The following is a 26,155-nucleotide window of genomic DNA, read 5'->3' as shown; positions in this document are numbered from 1 at the left end:
CCTCTGATTCTTTAGCCAGTTACCTTCGATCTGTGGCGACTATTAGCTGACCCTGCTGCCAATGGAAGCACTTTCTCTTATTTACTCTTATTGAAACCGTTTATAGTTTTGAACACTTCCATTAACTCTCCTCTTAAACTTCTCTGCTCTAAAAAAAAACATTGCTAGCTCCTCTCATCCCTCCTTGTACCAGGGGTTTTTCTTTCCTGATTCCAAGGATGTGGCGGGACATAGATTTTACAAGGAGTGGAGTAGGGAGGGATTTTTCTGAACAGAAGTGACCATTTAGATTCTTGCTCAATGAGTTAATTCTTGTCAGAGAGCTGAAGGAAAGTCAGAGAAAGCTTAACTTACCCTTCTTTCTGAATGTGAGGGGACAGGTCAATATGACTAATCAATGGGGCAGAGAGATCTTTCTTTCTTTTCCACCCAAAGTGTGTCACAAATTGATTTTCTGATTATTTGGTTTAAACTTTTTTGTTTGGTTGTATGAATTGGAATTTTTTTTTGATAGATCTACAGGTTGCAATGAACATTTTCCAAACTATTCACTTTATATGTTCAAACCCTTGTTTCCTAGCTCCAGGTCCAGTTTCATCTCTTATTGCAACAGTAATCAACCATACAACTGCTAAGGTGACCTGGTTTCTACCTAAACGGCCAAATGGGAAAATTACACATTTCAGTATAATTATAAAGACTATAAGATATGGTCATATAACGAAGAATATATCAGTGAATGCTGACACCCTTTTCCCAAACACATTACCACAATGTGAGGTAGGTGGCAAGCGATTGAAGGTATGTATTTAATATTCTTGTGCTAAAGTAGAGTATTTATTTTAATGATGTCTGCTATTGTATGCAAATATCACGGTAGGCAGAGTGATAAAATTAAAACACACTTGAGCTTTATTTTCACAATTTACTGAAATTATTGGGCAGAGCTCTCCCCTCTGGGAGTTAATTCTGTGGTGGAGGCAGGGATGGGAAGTGCTTCCCGCGTCGGAGGCTGATCGGAAATCGGGCCATATCGCCATATCTTCTGACCCTGACCTCACTAATTATGCACCTGGGGGTTCAATGCCTGATTGTGGGCATTCCACCATCATGTCTGGGCGCCATATTTAGAAGGTGCCCAAGATCACTGATAAGCATTGAAGAAAGGAGATGGGCCTCCTGAAAAAGCAGGTGAGCTTCCAGGAACATGCCGATACAAAACACAATGCTGCAGTAGATACATACAACACTAACCCAGACTTTTAACTATTACTGCATCAGGTAGATATAACACAATGGGCTGGATTCTCCGCATCCTCGCGGGGACGGAGAATCGATGTTCCCACAAGAAATCGGGACCGCTGCCGTTTCACCGATTCTGCGGGCCCCGAAAAGCGCCGCCTGGAGCCATTGTCAGAGGCCCACTCTGACATTCTGCGCCCCTGACCAGCCGAAGTCCCGACGGCGTGGAACTAATGCGCTCCAGCCGGTCGGGATACTCGTGTGGCGGCTGCGGACTGAGTTCAAGGGTGGGCGGACCGGAGGCCGGGAGTGGGGGGGGGGGGGGGGGGGGGGGGGTTAAGCGGCTGGGGAGTGCTTGTGCAGGCGTTGAGGGTCAGGTACGTGGCTGATTGGAGGAGTGTTTTTTGTGGGTCTAGCTCCGCGGTCGAAGTCCGCCATGGGGCATGGAGTGGCCGCTGGAGGCTACCGCTGTATGCATGTGCGGCCTCTGACCCGGAAGTGCAGGAACCCGTATCTGCAGCAAAAGCTGTGAGATCTACTCCGGGTCCCTACTAGCCCCCTGCGGGGCTTGGAATTTGTGTCCGTTTCATCCAGGTTTTTCTGGCGTAAAACTCAACCGTTTTGGTGTCGGCGTGGGGACATAGTCCCAATGCTGAAGAATCCAGCTCAATATAAAGATCTCAAATTCACACATTCGTTGCACCAGCAACTCTTGGAGGAAAGAACCCTCACCTTGAAGGACTTCGGTCCCTTGATGGCAAGCATGTAAATGCCTCATTGGGAATTGGATCCATTGAGGTGCCTGGAAATGGCCATGGCCATTGTAGGGATGCAACTGGATCTGTGGCCGGTGGGCAGGGTCACCGCCATGACCATTAAATCCAGCTCTAAGATTGAGTTTCAAGATTTGGAACTAAATGGGCTTAAGAAGAATTCATTTTCATGTTTCACCTTTTATCAAAGTGAAACATTGCAGGTCGTAACTGAATTTACTTGTACCTCGCTATCTGCCAATTTTGGTCTTGACCTATTCATAAATAAGCCAGTGGATCTGACGCCCTTCGACACGTTTTTAGTAAGGAACTAATTTTCCAGTCACAGTTCTAAATACTAAGATATAATTTACACAGTTTAACTTGTGATTAAATATTGATTTTTGCCACGTAGGATGATAGTCCAACAGGCACTACCACTGCAGCATTGGTTTCACCTTCTCCACCGACGAGTGGTGCATTTCTGACAGCCATACCAAAAGACCCAATGCAAGAAGGCACATCAGCTGAGTTTGCCAGCATTGTGGTAGATAAGTTGAAACCATACACCACCTATCTGTGTGAAGTATCTGCATTCACGAAGGAAGGAGAAGGACAGCCAGCAAGTGCTTTATTTAGAACACCAGAATGGCGTAAGTGTTTAATAAAAATATTTTATTATGGGTTTTTATGGATGCAGTGGAATTTTAAAAGATGCATTACTTTGTGCACTCATTGCAATATTTTGTAAGCAAACAAGAAAAATTGAACATCTTATTTACCCTTAGAAATATTTCAAGCTGAAGTTGTAGTACTATCATATTGTTGACTTGTATGTGTAATTTACGATATAGAGTATAAATGTGTACTGTTGTCTATTTCCCATTTAGCTCGGGGACCCAAAAGATGATTGGGAAAGTAAGGCTACATTCAATAAGGCCATAAAAATACTCGGTTTACTATCTGTAGGCATAGACACACAAATAAGGAAATAATGCTGAACTTCTGGAAGGCCTTTGTTTGTCCCTCGTTGAAGTACTGTTTACAATCTTGGGTGGCTGAAATATAGTTAGTTCAATGAGATTATGAATGGTAGGGGAGAATGGGTTAGAGTGCAGCTTTGTGGGAAGAGTTGGAGAGAGGGAGAAAACAAGAAAGAGAGCAGGAGGGGAAAATGGAGAGAAGTGGTGAATGGTTGGAGGGGTATAGGAGGAATAAAGGACTTAACCCTAGTCTGTTAAGTGATGCTTAGTGAGGGGAAATGATGTGCTTAGATGAGGCAAACTAATGCCCAGTGCACAGGGATGGAAGAGAGGCCAATAGTTGTTTGTCTGATTCTGGAGGCTGCAGGTATCTAAGTGATGTCTGGTGTATGGATGAGGAGATGTGCTCGTGCTGTATGTGGGCTCCTATCACCAAAGCAGTGGCCATTATGGGAGCGAGTGTTTGCTTGACCAAGCAGAGAGGTTGGTTCCAGGTGCAGTGTGGAAATTAATTCCTTGGGCGTCATTCTCCGACCCCCCGCCGGGTCGGAGAATGGCCGTTGGCCGCCGTGAATCCCGCCCCCGCCCCCGCCGAAGTCTCCGGTACCGGATATTGGGCGGGGGCGGGAATCGGGCCGCGCCAGTTGGCGGGACCCCCCGTTCAATTCTCCGGCCCGGATGGGCTGAAGTCCCGCCCAGAAATTGCCTGTCCCGCCAGCGTAAATCAGACCTGGTATTTACCAGCGGGACCAGGCGGCGTGGGCGGGCTCCGGGGTACTGGGGGGGGGGGCGCGGGGCGATCTGACCCCGGGGGGTGCCCCCACGGTGGCCTGGCTTGCGATCGGGGCCCACCGATCAGCGGGCGGGCCTGTGCCGTGGGGGCACTCTTTCTCTTCCGCCTCCGCAACGGCCTCCACCATGGCGGAGGCGGAAGAGACTCTCCCCACTGCGCATGCACGGGAAATTGTCAGTGGCCGCTGACGCTCCCGCGCATGCGCCGGGAAACTCAGCGGCCGCTGACGCTCCCGCGCATGCGCCGCATTTCCGCGCCAGCTGGCGGGGCAACAAACGCCATTTCCGCCAGCTGGCGGGGCGGAAATCCCTCCGGCGTCGGCCTAGCCCCTCAATGTTGGGGCCAGGCCGCCAAAGATGCGGAGCATTCCGCACCTTTGGGCCGGCGAGATGCCCGTCTGATTGGCGCCGTTTTTGGCACCAGTCGGCGGACATCGCGCCGTTGGGGGAGAATTTCGCCCCATAACTGCGCTAACTGGAAAAGCAAAATATCTCTGCCAATTGTGGGGAATGGAATGTGGAATTGGGGTATATTCCAAATATGCTTGTCAGTTATTGTGTAAAGTGAGTTTCCTCTGATTTTCCAGAATTTCTATTTGGTAGCAAGTGTTATAAGTTTCATGGGTTTGTGGAAATAATTCAGATGTTCTGCCATCTTTAACCAATTCCTCTATCACTTTGTAGCCACTAAATCTCATCCATGCCCTGATGCTATCTCCTCTCTATCTTTGCCATTGGTAAAAGTAATCCCCAATTCACTTACAACTGCACTATCAAAATCCCAACCGTTTAACCTTTGGCCATCCATTCGCAACAACAATTAAGCAGCTACCAATTTGTGCAACCACACTCCCATTTCCACCTTGGTTAATCTAGTCCCCAGTAAGTGTATTACCCCCCCTAACCCTAGCAGTTCCCCTGGTATGGCCATCATCTCCATTTCTTTAAATCCGAGGGACAGGGACATGGCGGGCAACTGGTTTATCCATTCAGTTGGATGTGGCTACACTGCAGAAAGCACTATCAGGTCCTGCTTCCCAGTCTATTAAAACTGCTCCTTATTCCAGCATTCAAGATAACCCACGGCTTGGTTTCTTGAATGTCACCTCTTTTCTCAAAGTCCTTTCTCCTGTCTCCTCCACCCTGACCTCCAACAGTAAGTATGAGGAGCTCATAGACTTCTTAGCCCTGAACATGCATTCTTCTCGGGTTTGTCTCCTATCTTCGCTCATGCCTAACCTCAGCTCTTCTTGTTCAGTCGGCCCATCTTCTGTTTGCTCGATCCTGGTCCCACTAAACAGCTGATCACCCAACTTCCTCTCCTGGCCCCCCTGTTAGTTGACATTGTAAGTGGTTGCCCTCTCCCCTTTAAATCTGCCTACATAATAATAATAATCTTTATTAGTGTCACAAGTAGGCTTACATTAACACTTGCAGTGAAGTTACTGTTAAAATCCCCTAGTCGCCACACTCAGGCGCCTGTTGGGTACACTGAGGAAGTGTCCAAAAAGTTTAAGTGGGGGTTACTGGGTTACGGGGACAGGGGGATACGTGGTCTTGAGTAGGGTGCTCTTTGTAAGCGCCAGTGCAGACTCGATGGGCTGAATGGCCTCCTTCTGCACTGTAAATTCTATGATTCTCACTGCCTCTGTAATCTCCTCCAGCCATGGTCTGGCCCACGCTCAACCAGTTCTGGCGTCAAGAGCATCCCCAATTTGAATCACTCAACCACCATGGTTTCAGATTTGTAGACTGTGAAGCCTGGAATTCCATCCCTAGTCCCTCATATACACCCCTCGACCTGGCTTTCTTCTTATAACCCACACCTTAAACATAACCCTTTGACTAAGCTTTTGGTAATCTGACCTAATAGCTCCTGTGTGATTTGGTGTCATATTTTGATTTATAATGCTCCTGTGTAATGTCTCAGGATATTTTATTACATTAAAGGCACTATATAAATATAAATTGTTGGGGAGGGGTTTGGAGGAAAAATTATGGTCCTCTCTGGCTGGATGACGTGGTTGATTTGGTCAATCTGCTGTTGTGGACACATTGCTATATATGTGGGAGGGGAGCGGGGTTATGGGAACCTTTCTCTTTCAGGCTCACAACATGAGTATCTAGTTTTTCATGTTTCTGATTTGATTTCTATTATCCTCTATCAACATGTCCTTCATTCTTCAAACTCAGATTGCTGCCCTCTGATGAATTAAATTGGAAATTGCAGGAATATCTTACACACTTCGAGATGGTTTAAGATGCATTGATTAACTGTTGGTAGTTTCAAAATGAATAGTTTTAGTGTGACGTATCATTTTATAGTCGGAATGAATATGTTACTCAGCATTTTGTCCACTCATTTAAAATGCATTGATTGACTATCACATGATGAATGATAGGTGGGCTGCCACTCTTTAATAGGTAACACAGTGTTCTCCTGACAGTGCCGAAGACACTTTTTAATCAAAGGAATTAAGTAATTTTCATCTTTGAAAATTGGTGGTACATTAGTTAGAGGCAATTCTCATTTGACATTTTTTATTCTTTCATGTGGGTGTCGCTGGCTAGGCCAGCATTTATTGCCCATCCCTAGTTGCCCTTGGGAAGGTGGTGGTAAACCACCTCCTTGAACTGTTGCAATCCACGTGGTGTAGGTACTCACAGTGCTGTTAGGAAGGGAGTTCCAGGATTTTGACCCAGCAACAGTGAAGGAATGGCCGAGATCCTTCCAAGTCAGGATGGTGAGTGGCTTCGAGGATAACTTGCAGTTGATGGTGTTCCAATAGATCTGCTGCCCTTGTCCTTCTTGGTGGTAGAGGTTGCGTGTTTGGAAGGTGCTGTCAAAGGGGCCTTGGTGAGTTGTACACACTGCTGTCACTGTGTGTCGGTGGTGAATGTTGAAGGTGATGGATTGTGTGCCAATCAAGCGAACATCTTCTTGAGTGTTGTTAGAGCTGTACTTGTGCAGGCAAGTGAAGAGTATTCTATCACACTCCTGACTTGTTCCTTGAGATGGCGGATAGACTTTGGGGGAGTTGGGGGGGGGGTGGGGGGATGTCAGTGAGTTACTCACTGAAGAATTCACTGCCTCTGACCTGCCATTTGGTACCTTGGTTCTACTGTGCTATTTAATAAGATCATGGCCGATCTGATTGTTACCTCAACTCCACCCATCCCCATAGCCTTTCACCCCTTTGATTATTAAAAATTTACCTCCCTCTGCTTTACAAACATTCAAAGGCTCTGCTTCCACCACCTTTTGAGGAAGAGAGTTCCGAAGGCTCATGACCCTCTGAGAGGAAAGGATTCTCCTCACCTCTGTCTTAAATGGGCTACCCCTTATTTTTAAATAGTGACCCCTAGTTCGAGATTCTCCCACATGAGGAAACATCCGCATTATCAAGACCCCTCAGGATCTTATCTTTCAATCTGATTTCTTCTTACTCTTCTAAACTCCAGCGGATACAGTATTTGAGGAGTGATGAATGGTGTTGAACATTTTTCAATCGCAAGCCAACTTTTTAACCTAATGATGGAGGAATGGTCGTTGACGAAGTAGCTGAAGATGGTTGGACTTAGCGCACTGCACATGAGGAACTCCTGCTGTGATATCCTTGTTCTGAGATGATTGACCTTCAACAACCACAACCTTTGTGCTCGGTCTGACTACACCTGGTGGAGAGTGTTCCCATTGATTCCCATTGACTCCAGTATGGTTATATCACACTTGGTCAAATGCTGCATTTGTGTCAAGGACAGTCACTCTCGCATCACCTCTGAAGTTCAGCTTTCTTTTTTATATAAATTTAAAGTATCCAATTCACTTTTTCCAATTAAGGGGCAGTTTAGTGTGGCCAATACACCTAACCTGCACAGTGTTAGATTATGGGAGCGAGACCCATGCATTCACGGGAAGAATGTGCAAACTCCACACGAACAGTAATCCGAGCCACCCTGGGTTCAGCTCTTTTGTCCATATTTGAATCAAAGCTGTAATGAGGTCAGGAGCTGAGTGGCTCTGGCAGAATCCAAATTGATTGTCAGTGGGCAGGTTATTTCTGTGTAAGTGCGATTTTATAACATTGTCAATGGCCTTTCCTTCACTTTGCTGATGATCAAAGGCAGACAGGTGCAGCGGTAATCGGCCGGTTTTGATTTGTCCAGCTTTTTGTGGACGGGATACCCCTGGGCAATTTTCCATATTGTTGGGTAGATGCTACTGTTGTAACTGTATTGGGATAGCTTGGTTAAGGACGCAGCTAGTTCTGAAACACAAGTCTTCAAGTCTGATGGAAACCTGTCAAGACCCAGTTTCTGCATTCTCCAGTGCCTTCAGCATCTTGATATCATATGGAACCTTCAGAGGAGGCTGAGATTGTTCATCCACTCGGCACTTGTTGTAAATGCTTCAAAGTTCTCTTTTTCAGAATGGCAGCCTCAGGGGTCGGTGCTGGGACCACAACTTTTCACAATATACATTAATGATCTGGACGAAGGAACTGAAGGCACTGTTGCTAAGTTTGCAGATGATACAAAGATCCGTAGAGGGACAGGTAGTATCGAGGAAGCAGGGGGGCTGCAGAAAGACTTGGACAGGCTGGGAGAGTGGGCAAAGGACTGGCAGATGGAATACAATGTAGAAAAGTGTGAGGTTATGCATTTTGGAAGATGAAATGGAGGCATAGACTATTTTCTAAATGGGGAAATGCTTCGGAAATTAGAAGCACAAATGGACTTGGGAGTCTCTTAAGGTTAATGTGCACGTTCAGTCGGCAGTTAAGAAGGCAAATGCAATGTTAGTATTCATGTTGAGAGGGCTAGAGTACAAGACCAGGGATGTACTTCTGATGCTCTATAAGGCTCTGGTCAGACTCCATTTGGAGTACTGCGAGCAGTTTTGGGCCCCGTATCTAAGGAACGATGTGCTGGCCTTGGCAAGGGTCCAGAGGAGGTTCACAAGAATGATCCCTGGAATGAAGAGCTTGTCATATGAGGACTGGTTGAGGACTCTGGGTCTGTACTCGTTGGAGTTTAGAAGGATGAGGGGGGATCTTACTGAAACTTACAGGTACTGCGAAGCCTGGATAGAGTGGACATGGAGAGGATGTTTCCACTTGTAGGAAAAACTATGAGCAGAGGACAATCCTTTAAAACTGAGATGAGGAGGAATTTCTTCAGCCAGAGGGTGGCGAACCTGTGGAACTCTTTGCCGCAGAAGGCTGTGGAGGCCAAATCACTGAGCATCTTTAATAATAATAATATTAATAACATTTAATACAAAGATCAATAGGTTCTTGATTAATAAATGGATCAGGGGTTATGGGGAGAAGGAATGAATTTCCAGCCAGAGGTTGGTGAATCTGTGGAACTCTTTGCCGCAGAAGGCTGTGGAGGACAAATCACTGAGCATCTTTAAGACAGGGATAGATAGGTTCTTGATTAATAAGGAGATCAGGGGTTACGGAGAAAGGGCAGGAGAATGGGGATGAGAAAAATATCATCCATGATTGAATGGCAGAGCAGACTAGATGGGCTGAGTGGCCTAATTCTGCTCCTATGTCTTATGGTCTTTTGCATCAATATGCTGGGCTCACTGAGGATAGAGATACTTGTGGAGCATCCTTCTCCATTTCTCCATGAGGTCTGCTGAGATCCAAAGAGGACATTATGGATGGAATTTTGGGAACTCCCCCAGATGTGCGTGAGCATATGGGAGATCTAATGTACTCACACACCTACATTACCACTGGAAATTTAAGGGCCAATGTAAGTGAGTTATGTACAGGCAAAGGTTCCTGACCCTTCACCTGGGATTAAATTGCGATGCCGTCAATACGTCGGTGATTACATTGCTATGCTATTTTATATATTTCTTAAATTAACAAACTTAGCAGAAAAAGCAATCTATTAGTTGGGATATGTGTTGAATAGTCAGTGGTCGCTGAGATAACGATGTGAAATATCTTCCTGCAGTTCCAGAAGAACCGCCCCAAAACCTAACTGTGAGTAAGATTACATCAAAGTCCTTCCTAATTAATTGGGGTCCACCACCAACATTAACAGGAAGAGTCTTTTACAGAGTTGAGCTCAATGGCCCATTGGGTAAGTGTTACGAATTTCACTGTAAACGTTAAATTCCATTCGTATGGACTTTGTACATCTAAGTTAACAGAGGAAACGTATTTTCCTGTTCTCAGGAATGGCTTCACTATTCTATTCTGTGTAAATGTTCTGAATGTTCTGTTTAATTTCAACTCTGCACAAGTATGCTTCCCGACATTTTTATCCCTTCTCTGAATTTTTCACTGGCTGGAATTTACTCTTTCTGCCGAGTGGCCTGGCAGTGGGCTTGGGGAGGAGAGGGTCCCTCTGTTTGGGCACCTCAGCGAGAAACGTCATGCCCGGGTTGAACTTCGCAGTGGATTGCTGCTCCCCCAATTGGCCATAGCAAGGCTACCCCACTTAGTTTCTCTCAAACTGCAGAGTAAATTCTATCATATTGTGGTAACTGCTCCCTAAGGGGTCCTTCACCTCAAGTTCCCTAATCAAGTCTGCCTCATTACACATCACCAAATCCAGAATTGCCTGTTCCTTAGTAGAATGCCTACTTAGACATTCCACAAATTCCTTTTCTTTGGATCCACTGCCAACCTGATTTTCCCAGTCCACCTGCATATTGAAGTCTCCCATGATTATTGCAATATTTCCTTTCTTATATGCCTTTTTTTTCTGATTGATTTTCTGCCCCACATGCAGACTACTGCTCGGTGCCTGTGCATAACTCCCATCAGGGTCTTTTTTACTTTGCGATTTCTCAATTCTACCCACACAGATTCTATGCCTTCTGACCCTATATTGCTTCTTACTATCGATTTAATTTCATTCCTTACTAACGCTGCAACCCCGCCCCCTTTGCCCATGTGCCTTTCCTTTCAATAGGACACATATCCTTGGATATTCAGGCCCTGATCCCCTTGCAGCCTCTGTGATGCACAACATCGTACCCGCCAATTTCAATATGCACAACAAGCTGACCCTGGTGCTGTGAAGCAACAGTGCTAACCATTGTTCTAACTGTCAGCCCAACCTGCTCCACCTTTCCTCAGAATACAATCCCTTCATGCCAGGAATCAGCCCAGTAAACCCTCTCTGATCTGTTTCCACATAAATATATCTCTCCTTAAGTAAGGAGGCCAGTGCTGTAGGTGCGGTCTCACCAGTGCGATGCATGGTTGTAGCAAGTTTTCATCTCCCTTGCAAATAAAGCCAATGTTTCACTTACGACACTTTTTACCTGCTGTACCTGCATGCAAACTTTTTGTGAGTTATGCACAAGGACACCCAGATCCCTCTGTACTGCAGCAATCTGCTGTCTGTCTCCATTTAAACAATATTCTGCTTTTCTTCTTTGCTTACTTCAGAGCCTCAATCAGCCTCATGGCAAGGGGACTGTCCATGCCTTCTCTGCCACTGGCAGTGGCAGTGGGACAGTGACTGGCACAGCACCCCTACCTACCCAATTTCTGTCCCTCCCCTGCCTCCCAGCCCGTATCCTGAAATGCACTCAGTAAAATTCAATCATGCGATGACAAAAGTGAGAATTATTAGAGATATCTATTAAGAGAAAACACATTTAGTGCATTTTATTGTATCTGGTTAATTAATTTGCGGTTCAATAAATATTTGTACTCCTCTAAATGTATTCATTATAAGAAACTGCATTACAGTAGTTGACTAAACGCTTTAGAAAATGCTGACTTTTTATGTCAGTCTTTATATGTAAATACATAATAGTATTTTTAATTTAGGGAAAATATCGCAGAACAACACCAGAGAGATTATGTTCTTTTTTACCAATCTGCTGCCATTTACAATGTATGACGTGTTTGTAATTGCTGAGACAGTGATTGGACCTGGACCAAAAGCCAGCATTAAAATTGTTACATCATCAGAAGGTAATCCGTAATGATGTAGAAAATTATTGCACACAATTAAAATGATAGCAATCATCTTGTAACTTGCTTCTTTTTGATTCTTTTCATTTAAATTTTCATTTCCGGTGAGTCCATTGAAATATAAGCTCCCCTAAATACCACAATAGTAGTTAGAAGAAAGAACGTGTAAGATTCTGCAATGATTCATGAAATCTTCCTGTTTGCTGCCAATATGTTTGATTGACTTCAACAGTGAAATACATCCCGAGATGTCCTACCAAACTAGTCTCAGAGAACAAAAACAACCAGAAAGGCAGCTAGTCCATCAAATGACTTTAATCACCGTGGATGGCACGGTGGCACAGTGGTTAGCACTGTTGCCGCACTAAGCCAGGGATCCGGGTTCGATCCCGGCCTTGCTGCCTGTGTGGAGTCTGCACATTCTCCCCATGTCTGCGTGGGTTTCCTCCGGGTGCTCCGGTTTCCTCCTATAGTCCAAAGATATGCGGGTTATGTGGATTGGCCATGGTAAATTTTCCTTAGTCTCCAACAATGTGCAGATCAGATGGATTAGCCATGATCAATGCATGGGGTTACGGGGATAGGGCGGATGAATGGGCCTAGGTAGGGTGCTCTTTCGGAGGCGAATCGGTGGAGACTCGATGGGTTAAATGGCTTTCTTTGCTCTGGAGAGATTCTATGAATTGGGAGTTATTTCGGTGAAAATGTAAAAGCATTTGCTAAACACCTGCACCTTCTTGAACGCCTGACTTTAGCACATAATTTTGGTCCTAAATGAGATTGTGATCATTTGAACTTGCCTGAGGACAATAGATTAGACAGATTTAACATAAGTTCTGATTAGACAATTTTTGAAGCTATATATGTGAGCTACAAATACACACCCACTGAAGGTGTGACATGAGCTGGTTGGCATTCAGCAGTAGGTTTCAGCATGGGTCGGGGACTGAGTGAGAGTGAGTCCTTGGGTGCAGCACTGGAAATCCTGGCAGAGGAATTTGAAAAGATGATCATCACACCCAGGTATAAGAAGTCCAACTCTCTCTCGTGTCTGCCCTGCCCCTCTCTCCTGTACCATTGTAAGCATTTGGCCAAAATAGTCCCAAGATCTTTTCAGAACCAACTCACTGAAATCATGAAACCATTATGGTGTCAAATACAGGCTGCTAATCAATCATAAGGGGCTGAATTTTCTGGCCCTTCCCACTGGCGGATACTCTTGGTCCCAATGATGGCGATGTGCTGTGGCAGGTTCCACGGCCAGTGAACAACGTAAGACGCCGTTGACACCAGCAGGACTGGATGATCCCGTCACTGGCAACTGGCGGGTCGTCTCCACCATGGAGGGCAGGAAAAATCCCACCTATGGTTCACTGCATTGTGTCATTTACATTGTAACTAAATCTCAACACATCAAAATAATTTGCAGCCTATTGCAGGAAGTCAGTGAATGTTGGTCTAAGGGTTAATACATTCATTTTGGATTCACTCATTGGGCGCGACCTGCTGGCTGTACACCCTAGCAGGATATTCCAGTCCCACACGGTGCACGGGTTTCCTGGCATCGAGGGGTGCAGTCACCAGGAGATCCCATTGACAATGGCGGGGTTGGTAAATCCCGCTGGAGGGCCGCCTCCACTGCCGAGAAACATGCTTGGGTTCGTCGGTAAATCCCAATCATTATTTACCAATTCCTTTATCATGATAACTCTGCATTTGTAGTTTTCCCAGTTCTTCAAAATTATTTTACACAAAAGGCCTGTTTTAATATTCCCATGCCATCACTATAAATTGTAACATACCAGCAGCAGATATATTAATGCTATTTAATAACTTTCTTACAATAAATACGAATATAAGGGGCGGGATTCACCACTACCCGGCGGGGCGGGGGGTCCCGGCGGGACGGAGTGGCGTGAACCACTCCGGCGTCGGGCCGCCCCAAAGGTGCGGAATCCTCCGCACCTTCAGGGGCTAGGCCGGCCCGGAGTGGTTGGCGCCCCGCCAGCCGGCGGGATAGGGTCTTGGTGCCACGGCAACCGGCGCCGAAGGGCCTCCGCCGGCCAGCGGAGAGGGATTCGCTTCCGCACCAGGAATGGCGGAGGACCACAGCCTCCGGTGCGGAAGGATAGAGTGCCCCCCATGGCACAGGCCCGCCCGCGGATCGATGGGCCCCGATCCCGGGCCAGGCCACCATGGGGACACCTCCCGGGGCCAGATCCTCCCGCGCCCCCCCAAGAACCCCGGAGCCTGCCCGCGCCGCCAGGTCCCGCCGGTAAGGGACCTACTCCAATTTACGCCGGCGGGACCGGCAACAGACGGGCGGGACTTCGGCCCATCGCGGACCGGAGATTTCGGCCAGCCCCAGCGCCGGACCGCGCCATTGTCAGAGGCGGGCGGCGCAACTCACGCCGGGCTAGTTTTTGGGGGGCGGGAGAATTACGCGGACGGCGGGGGTGGGATTCACGCAGACCCCCGGCGATCTCCCACCCGGCGGGGGAGGTCGGAGAATCCCGCCCAAGATATTTAAATGAGAAATGACAACTTATTAACTATGTCAAACAAAAATGTAACTCTGACAAGGGGAAAGGAAAGAAACACAATTCACTCAGGAAAGGAAATACAATTATCTTGCATGGAAAATAGGCGACTGCCAATGGCCGGTGATTAAAAGCACGAGACAGTCGGAGGCACACTGAGGAAAGCATAGAGGAATAACTCAGTGGGAAGAGAAGATGAGAAATTGGAAAAGTGTAGCAGGTTCCAGAGGCCCAGGAGGTTGTTAGAAGAAAAAACAAATTTTATTTTTATTTCTTTGACAGGATGAGGGTGTGCTCATCCCTAATTGCCCTTGACAAGTTGGTGGTGAACTACCTTCTTGAGCTGCTGCAGTCTATGTGGTGTATTCATAGAATTTACAGTGCAGAAGGAGGCCATTTGGCCCATCGAGTCTGCACCGGCTCTTGGAAAGAGCACCCTACCCAAGGTCAACACCTCCACCCTATCCCCATAACCCAGTAACCCCACCCAACACGAAGGGCAATTTTGGACACTAAGGGCAATTTATCATGACCAATCCACCTAACCTGCACATCTTTGGACCGTGGGAGGAAACCGGAGCACACACGGGGAGGATGTGCAGACTCCGCACAGACAGTGACCCGAGCCAGAATCGAACCTGGGACCCTGGAGCTGTGAAGCAATTGTGCTATCCACAATGCTACCGTGCTGCTGTAGGTATATGGTGTGTGGTTTGGAGGGGAACTTGCAGGTGGTGCTGTTCCCAAGCATCTGCTGCCCTTGTCTTTCCAGGTGATAAGAGGTTGTAGGTTTGGAAAGTGCTGTCGAAGGAACCTTGGTGAGTTGCTGCAGTGTATCCTGTAGAGGGTACACACTGCTGTCACTGTACGTTGGGGGTGGAGAGAGTAAATATTGAAGATGGTGGAAGGGCTGCCAATCAAACAGGCTGCTTTGTCCTGGATGGCATTCAGCTTCTTGAGTGTTATTGGAGCTGCACTCAAGCAGGAAACTCCTGACTTGTGCCTTGTAGATGGTGGGCAGGCTTCAGGGAGTCAGGAAGTGAGTTACTCTCTGCAGAATCCTCAGTCCCTGATCTGCCCTTGTAGTCACAGTACTTAAATGGCTGGTCCAGTTCAGTATCCAATCAGTGATAACCCCCGGGATGTTGTTTGTGGGGGATTCAGCGATGCTAAGGCCACTTAATGTCAAGGGAAGATGGTTAGATTTTGTCCAGTTGGAGATGTTAATTGTCTGGCACTTGCGTAGTGTGGATGTTACTTGACAAGCCTGAATGTTGTCCAAGTCTCGCTGCATATGAGCATTGACTGCTCCAGTTTAATACTTGTGCAGACCATCCCTGCCAACAAAGTGTTCCAGCAGGGGGACCCTCCCCCGACGCAATCTCCCTTCTTCCCCATCCCCAGGAAAAGAGAGAAAACGAGAGTTGCAGTTAAGGTCTGAAGTTGTGAAGATTTATTATCAAAGCAAAGGCTTGCCGAGAGTCTGGCAGAGGTATAAGGTCTTGTTCTTTCAGGTCCATACCCTCACTGGTCATTCGATTAATTTTACAGTGCCTTCTCTTTGTTCCAAAAACCTGTTCATCTGAAATAGCTTCAGGTTTTGACAAAATCTCCAGGGCTGAAACAATAAAAGGATGCTGTTTAATAGACAACCCAGCCGTGAACCTAACTCTGCAATTCTTTTCTTTACAGTTTTTCTTTCCTTCCATAGAATATCCATAGAATCCCTGCAGTGCAGAAGGAGGCCATTCAGCCCATCGAACCTCTGAAAGAGCATCCTCCCTCGGCCCGCTCACCGACCCTAACCCCATAACCCCTAACCCCACCTAACCTGCCCATCTTTGGACTGTGGAAGGAAACCGGAGCACCCGGAGGAAACCCACGCACACACGGGGAGAACGTGCACACTCCATACAGACAGTCCTCTTCTGCTATTAATTTGCATTAGTGTCATACAGAAAGCACTGTTCAAGCTTTGTTCAGGGATTTTCCTGTATACTGTAGTAAAACTGTAAACATTATTAACCTGCGACCATTAGATGGCAGTAACTGCCAGAGATAATAGAAAAAAAACACACAAGAACTACCCTTTATATAAGGATATCTGAGTCCTGGTCTTAATCCAGAATAGAAATAAATGCTGTTTACTAATTATTTCTAGTAGGAAATGTGGTTTAAATGTTTTATCTGAAGAAGTTTGATCTGCAGATGGGCAGCATTAGGCTCAATTTTTCGCTCAAGATGCATAGGGAATGGTGTGGGTGGGCTGCTGGAGGGAGGCGGATTCTGATAGTGCGTCCCAGATAGGTGGCACGGTGGCACAGTGGTTAGCATTGCAGCCTCACAGCGCCAGGGACCCGGGTTCGATTCTGACCTTTGATGACTGTCTGTGTGGAGTTTGCACTTTCTCCCCGTGTCACCGTGGGGTTCCTCCGGGTGCTCCGATTTCTTCCCACAGTAAAGGTGTACAGGTTAGGTGGATTGGCCATGCTAAATTGCCCCTTAGTATACAAAGGTTAGATGGGGTTATAGCGATAAGGTGGGGAGGGAGCCGAGGTAGGGTGGTCTTTCAGAGGGTTGGTGCAGACTCGATGCACCAACCCTCAGAGCCCTGGAATGACCCAGAGGCAAAGAAACTGAGTGTGCTGGTGATTTTGACAGCAGTGCAGGGTATGCCCCTTGGGCACAGTACATAGGTCTTTTTGCAGTAGGCTGCAAAGGTCTACCACCAGCTAACATGGCACTCTGAACCTCCTAAGCCACCGGCGTTCTGTCATGTCGAAGAAGCGTATCCTCGACCTGTGAATCCTGTGTGCTGGGTATAGTGTCCTGTGAAGTGTACCGCTCTGCTATGGAGCTGGAAATCTGTGAGCAACTGACAGGCTGTTGCTGCTGAAGTTCATGATGCTCAAGCTGCTTTTGCCGCTCTCACTAGCCATTCTGCTTCTGCAGCTGCTGCTACTGCTGATGGTCCTCATCGTGATCCCCAACTCAGGCCCAGAATAATGCAACATATACGGCATCTACGCTGATCTGAAAGATTAGCGATCCAAAGTGCAGATCGGACCCTTAAAACTCCAAAGTGTGGAAAGTAACCTGTCATCACAAACACTGTGAACAAATCCTTTCACACAAACAAGGGCAAACAGCTGAGCACTGAGCACTTATCGACATGTTTCCCTGTTGCGGCTTCCACAAAATGTGAAAACGAAAGCAAAATCCAGAGCCACACAACAGCTCCCAGCTCAGAAACTAAAGTAAAACCCAGCGCCACAACCCAGCTCCACCCACGCAATGACATCATTGAAGCCATGTGACAAAACATTTCTTAAAGGGACACTCCCATGACAGTGGTTAGCACTGTTGCCTCACAGCATCAGGGACCTGGGTTCAATTCCGGTCTTTGGTGGCTGTCTGTGTGGAGTTTGCATGTTCTCCTCGTGTCTGCGTGGGTTTTCCCTGTGTGCTCCGGTTTCCTCTCACAGTACAAAGATGTGCAGGTTAGGTGGATTGGCCATGTTAAAATTGATCCGTAGGTTAGGTGGGGTTATGCGGATACTGCGGGGAATGGCTGAAGTTAGAGAACTCTTTCAGAGGGTTGGTGCAGACTTGATGGCCGGATTGCTTCCTTCTGCACTGTATGGATTCTATGATTCTATGTAATAGGTGCTGTACAGAACAGGAATACAATAAAAATGTGGTATAGGTGTTTTTCACTTTCTAATAGAAATTGGGGCTCCATTTTTAACAAGTGTTTTATTAACAGTGTCCTAATAAAGTGGTTAATTTACAAAACAGAAGCAAGTTTACATCAGCACTGTCCACCTTTTTAGTTCCAGGAGAAGTATTTGATTTAAAAGCAACAGAAGTTGAAGCTAAATCTGCAAAATTAGAATGGGAAAAGCCTCGTCAAGCGAATGGAATTATAGTCCAGTATCAAATCACAGTCTTTCTAAAGGAGTCGCAAACATCTGTACGAAATATAATCCTGACAGAAAACCACCAGGTATGCTGCCTCATTTTATTTAACTTGGGCAGTTATAAACTTTTATAACATTCCAATTAATTGCCACTTTTTTATCAGTCAAGTTTCACACCGAGAGTAGAATTGTTTTCTAATGTGATTGATATTCAGTCATATTTCACATCATCTTCATTTGCAGAGAGGATGCTAAATATGGATTAGTTGTTACATAGAAGAATTGGCCAAAGAGGCAAAGAGCACGGTTGCAACTGGGCCTGATTATAAATAATGACCAGAAGATAGCAACTTAGAGCAGAGTCAGAAGATACCTCGGTAATAGTGACAGATAATTGCAATTTAAGATTAGACTTGTGCTGGCAACAAGTTGACTGGAATAGAAATGTTCAGTTTTAGAAAGAAGATTATGCAGGGTAAGCTCGGGAAACTGGACTGGATAGGACGGTTGGACAGGGAAAATCTGGTGGAAAAGTGGTCATATTTGGAAACACTGTATACCCACGCCCAGGGGTTTCTCGACGGTGTGAGGTGGCCACAATGGGAAACTCCATTGGCTGGCTGCGGGAACAGAGAATCCCACTGCTGCCGGGGATGTGCCGTGCCAGAAAACGCGGCTGGCGGACCAGAGAATCCCGGCCTCCCTCTCTAAAGGCTGATTGCACAAACATTTGGTGACATGAGAGCAAATGCCAACATTAAGCTGCTCTATAATCTTTATTATATTCACAAGTAGGCTTACATTAACACTGCAATGGAGTTATTGCGAAACTCCCCTAGTCGCCACACTCTGCCACCTGTTCGGGTACACGGAGGGAGATTTCAGAATGTCCGATTCACCGAACAGCACGTCATTCGGGACTTTTGGGAAGAAACGAACCTGGATCCCTGCCACAGTGCCATTGCATCCCAAATCCATTCCCATCTTTCCTGGTTCTCTGTCTGAATGTTTCTAACCAGGCTTCTATCTCTGCTTAAGCTCTGAAACAGCCCTAACCAAATCATAAATTGCATCCGCTATGCCTGTGTATCGTTCCCCCTTGACATGTCTGCAATCTTTCCGGCAGCTCTCCAACAGCTCTGCTCTGTTATAAGAAAGAGAAAATGACAGAAATGTCAAAAGGTCAGGCGGCCTCTGTGGAGAGAAAAAGAGAGTTCTTCCTGGGGTGTGTTTCTCGGCTGCAGGAGGTGGTTGGGAGGAGGCGTTGGCGGGACCTTCTGGTCCCACCGCTGTCAATGGGAATCCCATCAAATCCGTCCTGCGCTGCCGGGAAACCCGTGGCTGGGGTGTGCTGTCGGTGGGACGAGAAGATGCCGCTGGCGTGAACAGGCAGGAGATCTCGCCACAGTCTCGCGGGTCAATTCGCGTTTACTAGAGCTGGGTGAAATTGGAAATATAACTGGGAGGGTGGAATAAAAGCATGGAAGGGAATGTTGTGAATGGGTGGAAGAAAGGAGAGATTAAGTGAGAAACTGGTGGTAAATTGGTTTGCAAATGGGAGAGGTAAAGAAACAAAAGATGTATCTGGAGGAGGTTTGAATGACAGAATAATGAACAGCTGGGGCGAAAATCTCCGGAAACGGCGCGATGTCCGCCGACTGGCGCCCAGAACAGCGCAAATCAGGCGAGCATCGCCCCGCCCCAAAGGTGCGGAATGCTCCGCAACTTTGGGGGCCGAGCCCCAACCTTGAGGCGCTAGGTCGGCACCGGACGAATTTCCGCCCCGCCAGCTGGCGGAATAGGCCTTTGGTGCCCCGCCAACTGGTGCGGAAATGACATCTCCGGGCGGCGCATGCGCGGGAGCGTCAGCGGCCGCTGACAGCTTTCCACGCATGCGCAGTGGAGGGAGTCTCTTCTGCCTCCGCCATGGTGGAGACCGCGGCGGAGGCGGAAGGGAAAGAGTGGCCCCACGGCACAGGTCCGCCCGCGGATCGGTGGGCCCCGATCACGGGCCAGGCCATCGTGGGGGCACCCCCCGGGGCCAAATCGCCCCGCGCCCCCCCCCCCAGGACCCCGGAGCCCCCCCGCGCCGCCTTGTCCCGCCGGTAAGGTATGTGGTTTAATTTACGCCGGCGGGACAGGCATTTTAGCGGTGGGACTTCGGCCCATCCGGGCCGGAGAATCGCACGGGGGGGTCCGCCAACCGGCGTGGCGCGATTCCCGCCCCCGCCGAATATCTTGTGCCGGAGACTTCGGCAACCGGCGGGGGCGGGATTCACGCCAGCCCCTGACGATTCTCAGACCCGGCGGAGGGTCGGAGAATTTCGCCCCTGATGTCCAAAAGCAAGAGATAAAGAAACTCAACCAGCAGAGTATAGAAGCACGATAGAGGCAGAGGTTGCAGTCTTAAGTTGTTGAACTCAGTATTGATTGCCATAGGCTGTAGAGTTGAAAAAAGTGCTATTCTTCGAACTTGCATTGAGCTTCAGTTTAACGCTGCAGGAGTTTGAGCTCAGAGAGGTCAGAGTGCGCCCCGTATTGACTCTCCTTTGACCCTGTATATTTCCTTTGTGAAGATGGTTACTTCCATCTCCACACTAATGTCCACTCTTGTCTCTGCTGTTCTCATCAATGGACGGGATTGACTGGCTGCGTCCCACCAGAATCGGGTCGTGGCCGGTAGATCCCGGGAGAGGCCTCTTCTGGAATCCCTGACGGTAGTTACGCCCCGCGAGATCTAACGAGATCTCACAAGATGTTGCGATCTGGAAAACGCACAATGGACGGGACCCAGACTTGCAGAATTAACTGAGTTTAAAAGCTCACTTAACCATGCGCGGCACGGTAGCACAGTAGTTAGCACTGTTGCTTCACGGCACCAGAGACGCAGGTTCGATTCCCAGCTCGGGTCACTGTCTGTGTGGAGCCTGCACGTTCTCCCCGTGTCTGCGTGGGTTTCCTCCGGGTGCTCCGGTTTCCTCCCACAAGTCCCAAAAGAAGTGCTTGTTAGGTGAACTGGGCATGCTGAATTCTCCCTCCGTGTACCGAAACAGGCGCCAGAGTGTGGCGACTAGGGGATTTTCACAGTAACTTCATAGCAGTGTTAATGTAAGCCTATTTGTGACAATAATAAAGATTATTATGATCATTATTATTATAACCCTGCCAACGCCAGACGGAACCGGCTCCCAAGATCTACTGGTCTCGCTGAGGAGGCCGAAGCCGGGCGCCGTTCAGCCCTTGACCCCACAAACGGGCACCAGGCAGAACGGCACTTGGGGGAGTCTCCCAGGCGATCGGAGGCCCCCAGGTGGCTGGTATCTGGGCAGGATGGCACTCTGGCACTGCTGATGACACCCGAGCACCTTGGCACTTCCAGCCTGGCACATTGGTAGTACCACCCAAGCACACTGAGACAGTTTTTGTACATTAAAGGTGCTCTATAACTACTGGTTGTTGCTGATGTTGGGGGGGGGGGGTGGTAATGTGTTGACATCCTTCCTTTCATGAGAGATGATGGACACAACTAAAACAATCTAATGGTGCTTTCATTTACTGATGGCGATAAAGGCCAATCCTTGAGAAGCAAGTTCTGCCACATGGACCACACATGTGGTTGCCGGGTAACATTGTGGGTTGTTGTTTCCGGTGGGTGTGCCTCTTGTCAAGCTGCTCTAGCCACTGGTCATCGTGGCAGCACATTAGCCCACACGAGGTGTCACCATTTCCCCCTTTTCACCAGCTAGTGACACCCAGGAGCAATAGATGATGTTCAAGGCTCTCATATCCTGCCTGAAAGCATCCTTTTTTAAAAAAAATATGTTTTATTGAAATTTTTTTCCCAAACACCAATTTTTCCCCTCTTACAAAGCAAACGCAACAATAACAATACAAATTTTTTTAACAATACACAAGTAACAAAACCCCTTTATCTTTGACCTAAACTAAACTAACCCCCCCCCCTCCCCCCTCCCCCCCCCTTCCCCCTGGGTTGCTGCTGCTGGTCATCTGTCTTCCCTCTAACGTTCCCCTAGGTAGTCGAGAAATGGCTGCCACCGCCTGGTGAACCCTTGAGCCGATCCTCTCAGGGCAAACTTTACCTGCTCCAGTTTAATGAACCCCGCCATATCGTTTACCCAGGCCTCCAGTCCGGGGGGTTTTGCCTCCTTCCACATGAGTAGGATCCTGCGCCGGGCTACTAGGGACGCAAAGGCCACAACGTCGGCCTCTTTCGCCTCCTGCACTCCCGGCTCTTCCGCAACTCCAAATAGAGCTAACCCCCAGCCTGGTTTGACCCGGGCCTTCACCACCCGCGAAATCACTCCCGTCACTCCCTTCCAATACCCTTCCAGTGCCGGGCACGCGCAAAACATATGTGCGTGGTTTGCCAGGCTCCCGCCACACCTCCCACATTTGTCCTCCACTCCAAAGAACCTGCTCAATCTTGCTCCCGTTATGTGTGCTCTATATAGCACCTTAAATTGAATCAGGCTAAGCCTGGCGCATGAGGAAGAGGAATTTACCCTGCTTAGGGCATCAGCCCACATACCCTCCTCTATCTCCTCCCCTAGTTCTTCTTCCCACTTTCCTTTTAGTTCGCCCACCGACTCCTCCCCCTCTTCCCTCATCTCTCGATAAATCTCTGACACCTTGCCCTCTCCGACCCACACCCCTGAAAGCACCCTGTCCTGTATCCCCTGTGTCGGGAGCAACGGAAATTCCCTCACCTGTTGTCTAGTAAACGCCCTCACCTGCATATATCTCAAGAAATTTCCCCGGGGCAACTTATACTTTTCCTCCAATGCTCCCAAGCTCGCAAAAGTCCCATCTATAAATAAATCTCCCACCCTCCTAATTCCCAACTGGTACCAGCTCTGAAATCCTCCATCCATTCTTCCTGGGGCGAACCTATGGTTGTTCCTGATTGGGGACCCCACCAGGGCTCCCCACACCCCGCTCTGTCGCCTCCACTGTCCCCAGATATTCAATGTTGCCGCCACCACCGGGTTCGTGGTAAACTTTTTAGGTGAGATCGGTAGCGGCGCCGTCACCAGCGCCTCTAAACTCGTCCCTTTACAGGACTTTCTCTCCAGTCTTTTCCACGCCGCTCCCTCACCCTCCATCATCCATTTACGTATCATTGCCACATTGGCGGCCCAATAGTAATCGCCCAAGTTCGGTAGTGCCAATCCTCCTCTGTCCCTACTCCGCTGAAGGAACCCCCTCCTTACTCTCGGAACTTTCCCTGCCCACACGAAGCTCGTGATGCTCCTGTCTATTTTATTAAAAAAGGTCTTGGTGATTAGTATAGGGAGACATTGAAATACAAATAAGAACCTCGGGAGGACCATCATCTTAATTGCTTGCACCCTGCCCGCCAGCGATAGAGGCTGCATGTCCCACCTCTTGAAGTCCTCCTCCATTTGTTCTACCAACCGTGTCAGATTAAGTCTGTGCAAGGTTCGCCAGCTCCTAGCGATCTGAATCCCCAGGTATCGGAAGTTTCTTTCCACTTTCCTTAGAGGCAAGCCTTCTATCTCTCTACTCTGGTCCCCTGGATGTATCACAAATAATTCACTCTTCCCCATGTTTAGCCTATACCCCGAGAAATCCCCGAACCCCCTCAAAATTTGCATAACCTCTATCATCCCCCCCGCTGGGTCCGACACGTATAACAATAGGTCATCCGCGTATAACGAGACTCGGTGTTCTTCTCCCCCTCTAATCACCCCTCTCCATTTCCTGGAGTCTCTCAACGCCATGGCCAGAGGTTCAATTGCCAACGCGAACAACAATGGAGACAGCGGGCATCCCTGTCTTGTTCCCCTATATAGTCGGAAATACTCCGATCTATGTCGACCTGTAACTACGCTTGCCGTTGGAGCCCCATAAAGAAGTCTAACCCAGCTAATAAACCCGTTCCCAAACCCAAACCTCCTTAACACTTCCCATAAATACTCCCACTCCACCCTATCAAATGCCTTCTCTGCGTCCATTGCCGCCACTATCTCTGCCTCCCCTTCCACTGGGGACATCATTATCACCCCTAATAGTCGTCGCACGTTAACATTCAGTTGTCTCCCTTTTACGAACCCTGTCTGGTCTTCGTGCACCACCCCCGGGACACAGTCCTCTATCCTCGATGCCAGTACCTTTGCCAACAATTTGGCGTCCACGTTCAATAATGAAATGGGTCTATAGGACCCGCACTGCAACGGATCTTTATCCCTCTTCAAAATTAACGATATCGTCGACATCGTCGACATCGTCGGGGGTAGAGTCCCCCCTTTCCTGGCCTCATTGAACGTCCTCACCATCAACGGGGCCAACAAGTCCACATATTTTCTGTAATACTCCACCGGGAACCCGTCTGGTCCTGGGGCCTTCCCTGCTTGCATGCTTCCCAGTCCCTTAATAACCTCGTCCACCCCAATCGGTGCCCCCAGGCCTACCACCCCCCGCTCCTCCACTTTCGGGAACCTCAATTGGTCCAGGAACTGCCGCATCCCCTCCTCTCCCTCTGAGGGTTGAGACCTATACAGTTCCTCATAGAAGGTCTTGAACACCTCATTTATCTTTCCTGCCCTTCGCACCGTGTCTCCCCTTTCGTCTCTAATTCCTCCTATCTCCCTCGCTGCTGCCCTCTTTCGCAATTGATGAGCCAACAGGCGACTAGCCTTTTCCCCATATTCATACCTCCCCCCCTGTGCCTTCCTCCACAGTACCTCCGCCTTTCTGGTGGTCAGAAGGTCAAATTCCGTCTGGAGTCGTCTCCTCTCCCTGTACAATTCCTCCTCCGGGGTCTCTGCAAATTCCCTATCCACCCTTAAAATCTCCCCCAGTAATCTTTCCCTTTCCTTGGCCTCTGTTTTCCTTTTGTGGGCCCCAATGGAGATCAGCTCTCCTCTGACCACCGCTTTTAGTGCTTCCCATACCACTCCCACAGGGACCTCGCCGTCGTCATTGACCTCCAGGTATCTCTCAATACACCCCCGCACTCTTGCACACACTCCCTCATCCGCCATCAGTCCCACATCTAATCGCCAGAGTGTTCTCTGCTCCCTTTCCTCTCCTAATTCCAGGTCCACCCAATGTGGGGCATGATCCGAAACCGCTATGGCTGAGTACTCAGCTTCTTCCACCCTAGAGATCAACGACCTTCCCAAAACAAAAAAATCTATCCGGGAGTACACTTTATGGACATGGGAGAAGAAGGAAAACTCCCTCGCCCTAGGTCTAAGAAATCGCCATGGATCCACTCCCCCCATTTGGTCCATAAACCCCTTAAGTACCTTGGCCGCTGCCGGCCTTCTTCCGGTCCTTGAGCTGGATCTATCTAGCCCCGGGTCCAGCACCGTATTAAAGTCCCCTCCTAAAATCAAGTTTCCTACCTCCAGGTCCGGTATACGCCCCAGCATCCGTCTCATAAATCCCGCATCGTCCCAGTTTGGGGCAAACACATTAACCAACACGACCTCCATTCCCTCCAGCCTGCCACTCACCATTACATATCTACCTCCGCTATCTGCTACGATGTTCTTTGCTTCAAATGCTACCTGTTTCCCCACCAAAATGGCCACCCCTCTATTCTTTGCGTCCAGTCCTGAGTGGAACACCTGTCCCACCCATCCTTTCCTTAGCCTAACTTGGTCCGCCACCTTTAGGTGCGTCTCTTGGAGCATAACCACGTCTGCCCTTAGTCCTTTCAAATGCGCGAGCACTCGGGCCCTTTTTATCGGTCCGTTCAGGCCTCTCACGTTCCACGTGATCAGCCTCACTAGGGGGCTACCTGCCCCCCTCCCTTGTCGACTAGCCATTACCTTCTCTAGGCCAGTCCCATATCCCGCCTCCGCGCTCCCGCTCGCTCCCCCAGCGCCGCACACCATCCCCGCCCACCCACTCTTTAGCCATTTCCTTTTGGATTTCCGCAGCAGCAACCCAGTTGTCCCCCCCCCTTCCCCCCCCCCC

At 48.4% G+C, this 26,155-nt stretch overlaps 1 protein-coding gene across 1 annotated transcript in view; it reads left to right on the top strand.

Annotated features, from left to right (window-relative positions):
* The window catches only part of ptprq (protein tyrosine phosphatase receptor type Q), a 304,885-nt gene that overhangs the window by 105,440 nt on the left and 173,290 nt on the right, over positions 1-26,155 (top strand). The window contains exons 22-26 of the mRNA XM_072485165.1: positions 581-780; positions 2,410-2,647; positions 9,746-9,874; positions 11,581-11,727; positions 18,101-18,273. Of these exons, the coding sequence (XP_072341266.1) occupies positions 581-780; positions 2,410-2,647; positions 9,746-9,874; positions 11,581-11,727; positions 18,101-18,273 (887 nt within the window). The remainder of the gene's footprint in view (positions 1-580; positions 781-2,409; positions 2,648-9,745; positions 9,875-11,580; positions 11,728-18,100; positions 18,274-26,155) is intronic.

The sequence above is a fragment of the Scyliorhinus torazame genome, chromosome 19 (genome assembly GCF_047496885.1).
Source record: "Scyliorhinus torazame isolate Kashiwa2021f chromosome 19, sScyTor2.1, whole genome shotgun sequence".
NCBI lineage: Eukaryota > Metazoa > Chordata > Chondrichthyes > Carcharhiniformes > Scyliorhinidae > Scyliorhinus > Scyliorhinus torazame.
The sequence above is the reverse complement of the archived record's forward strand: the minus strand, read 5'-3'. Positions and strand labels throughout refer to the sequence as shown.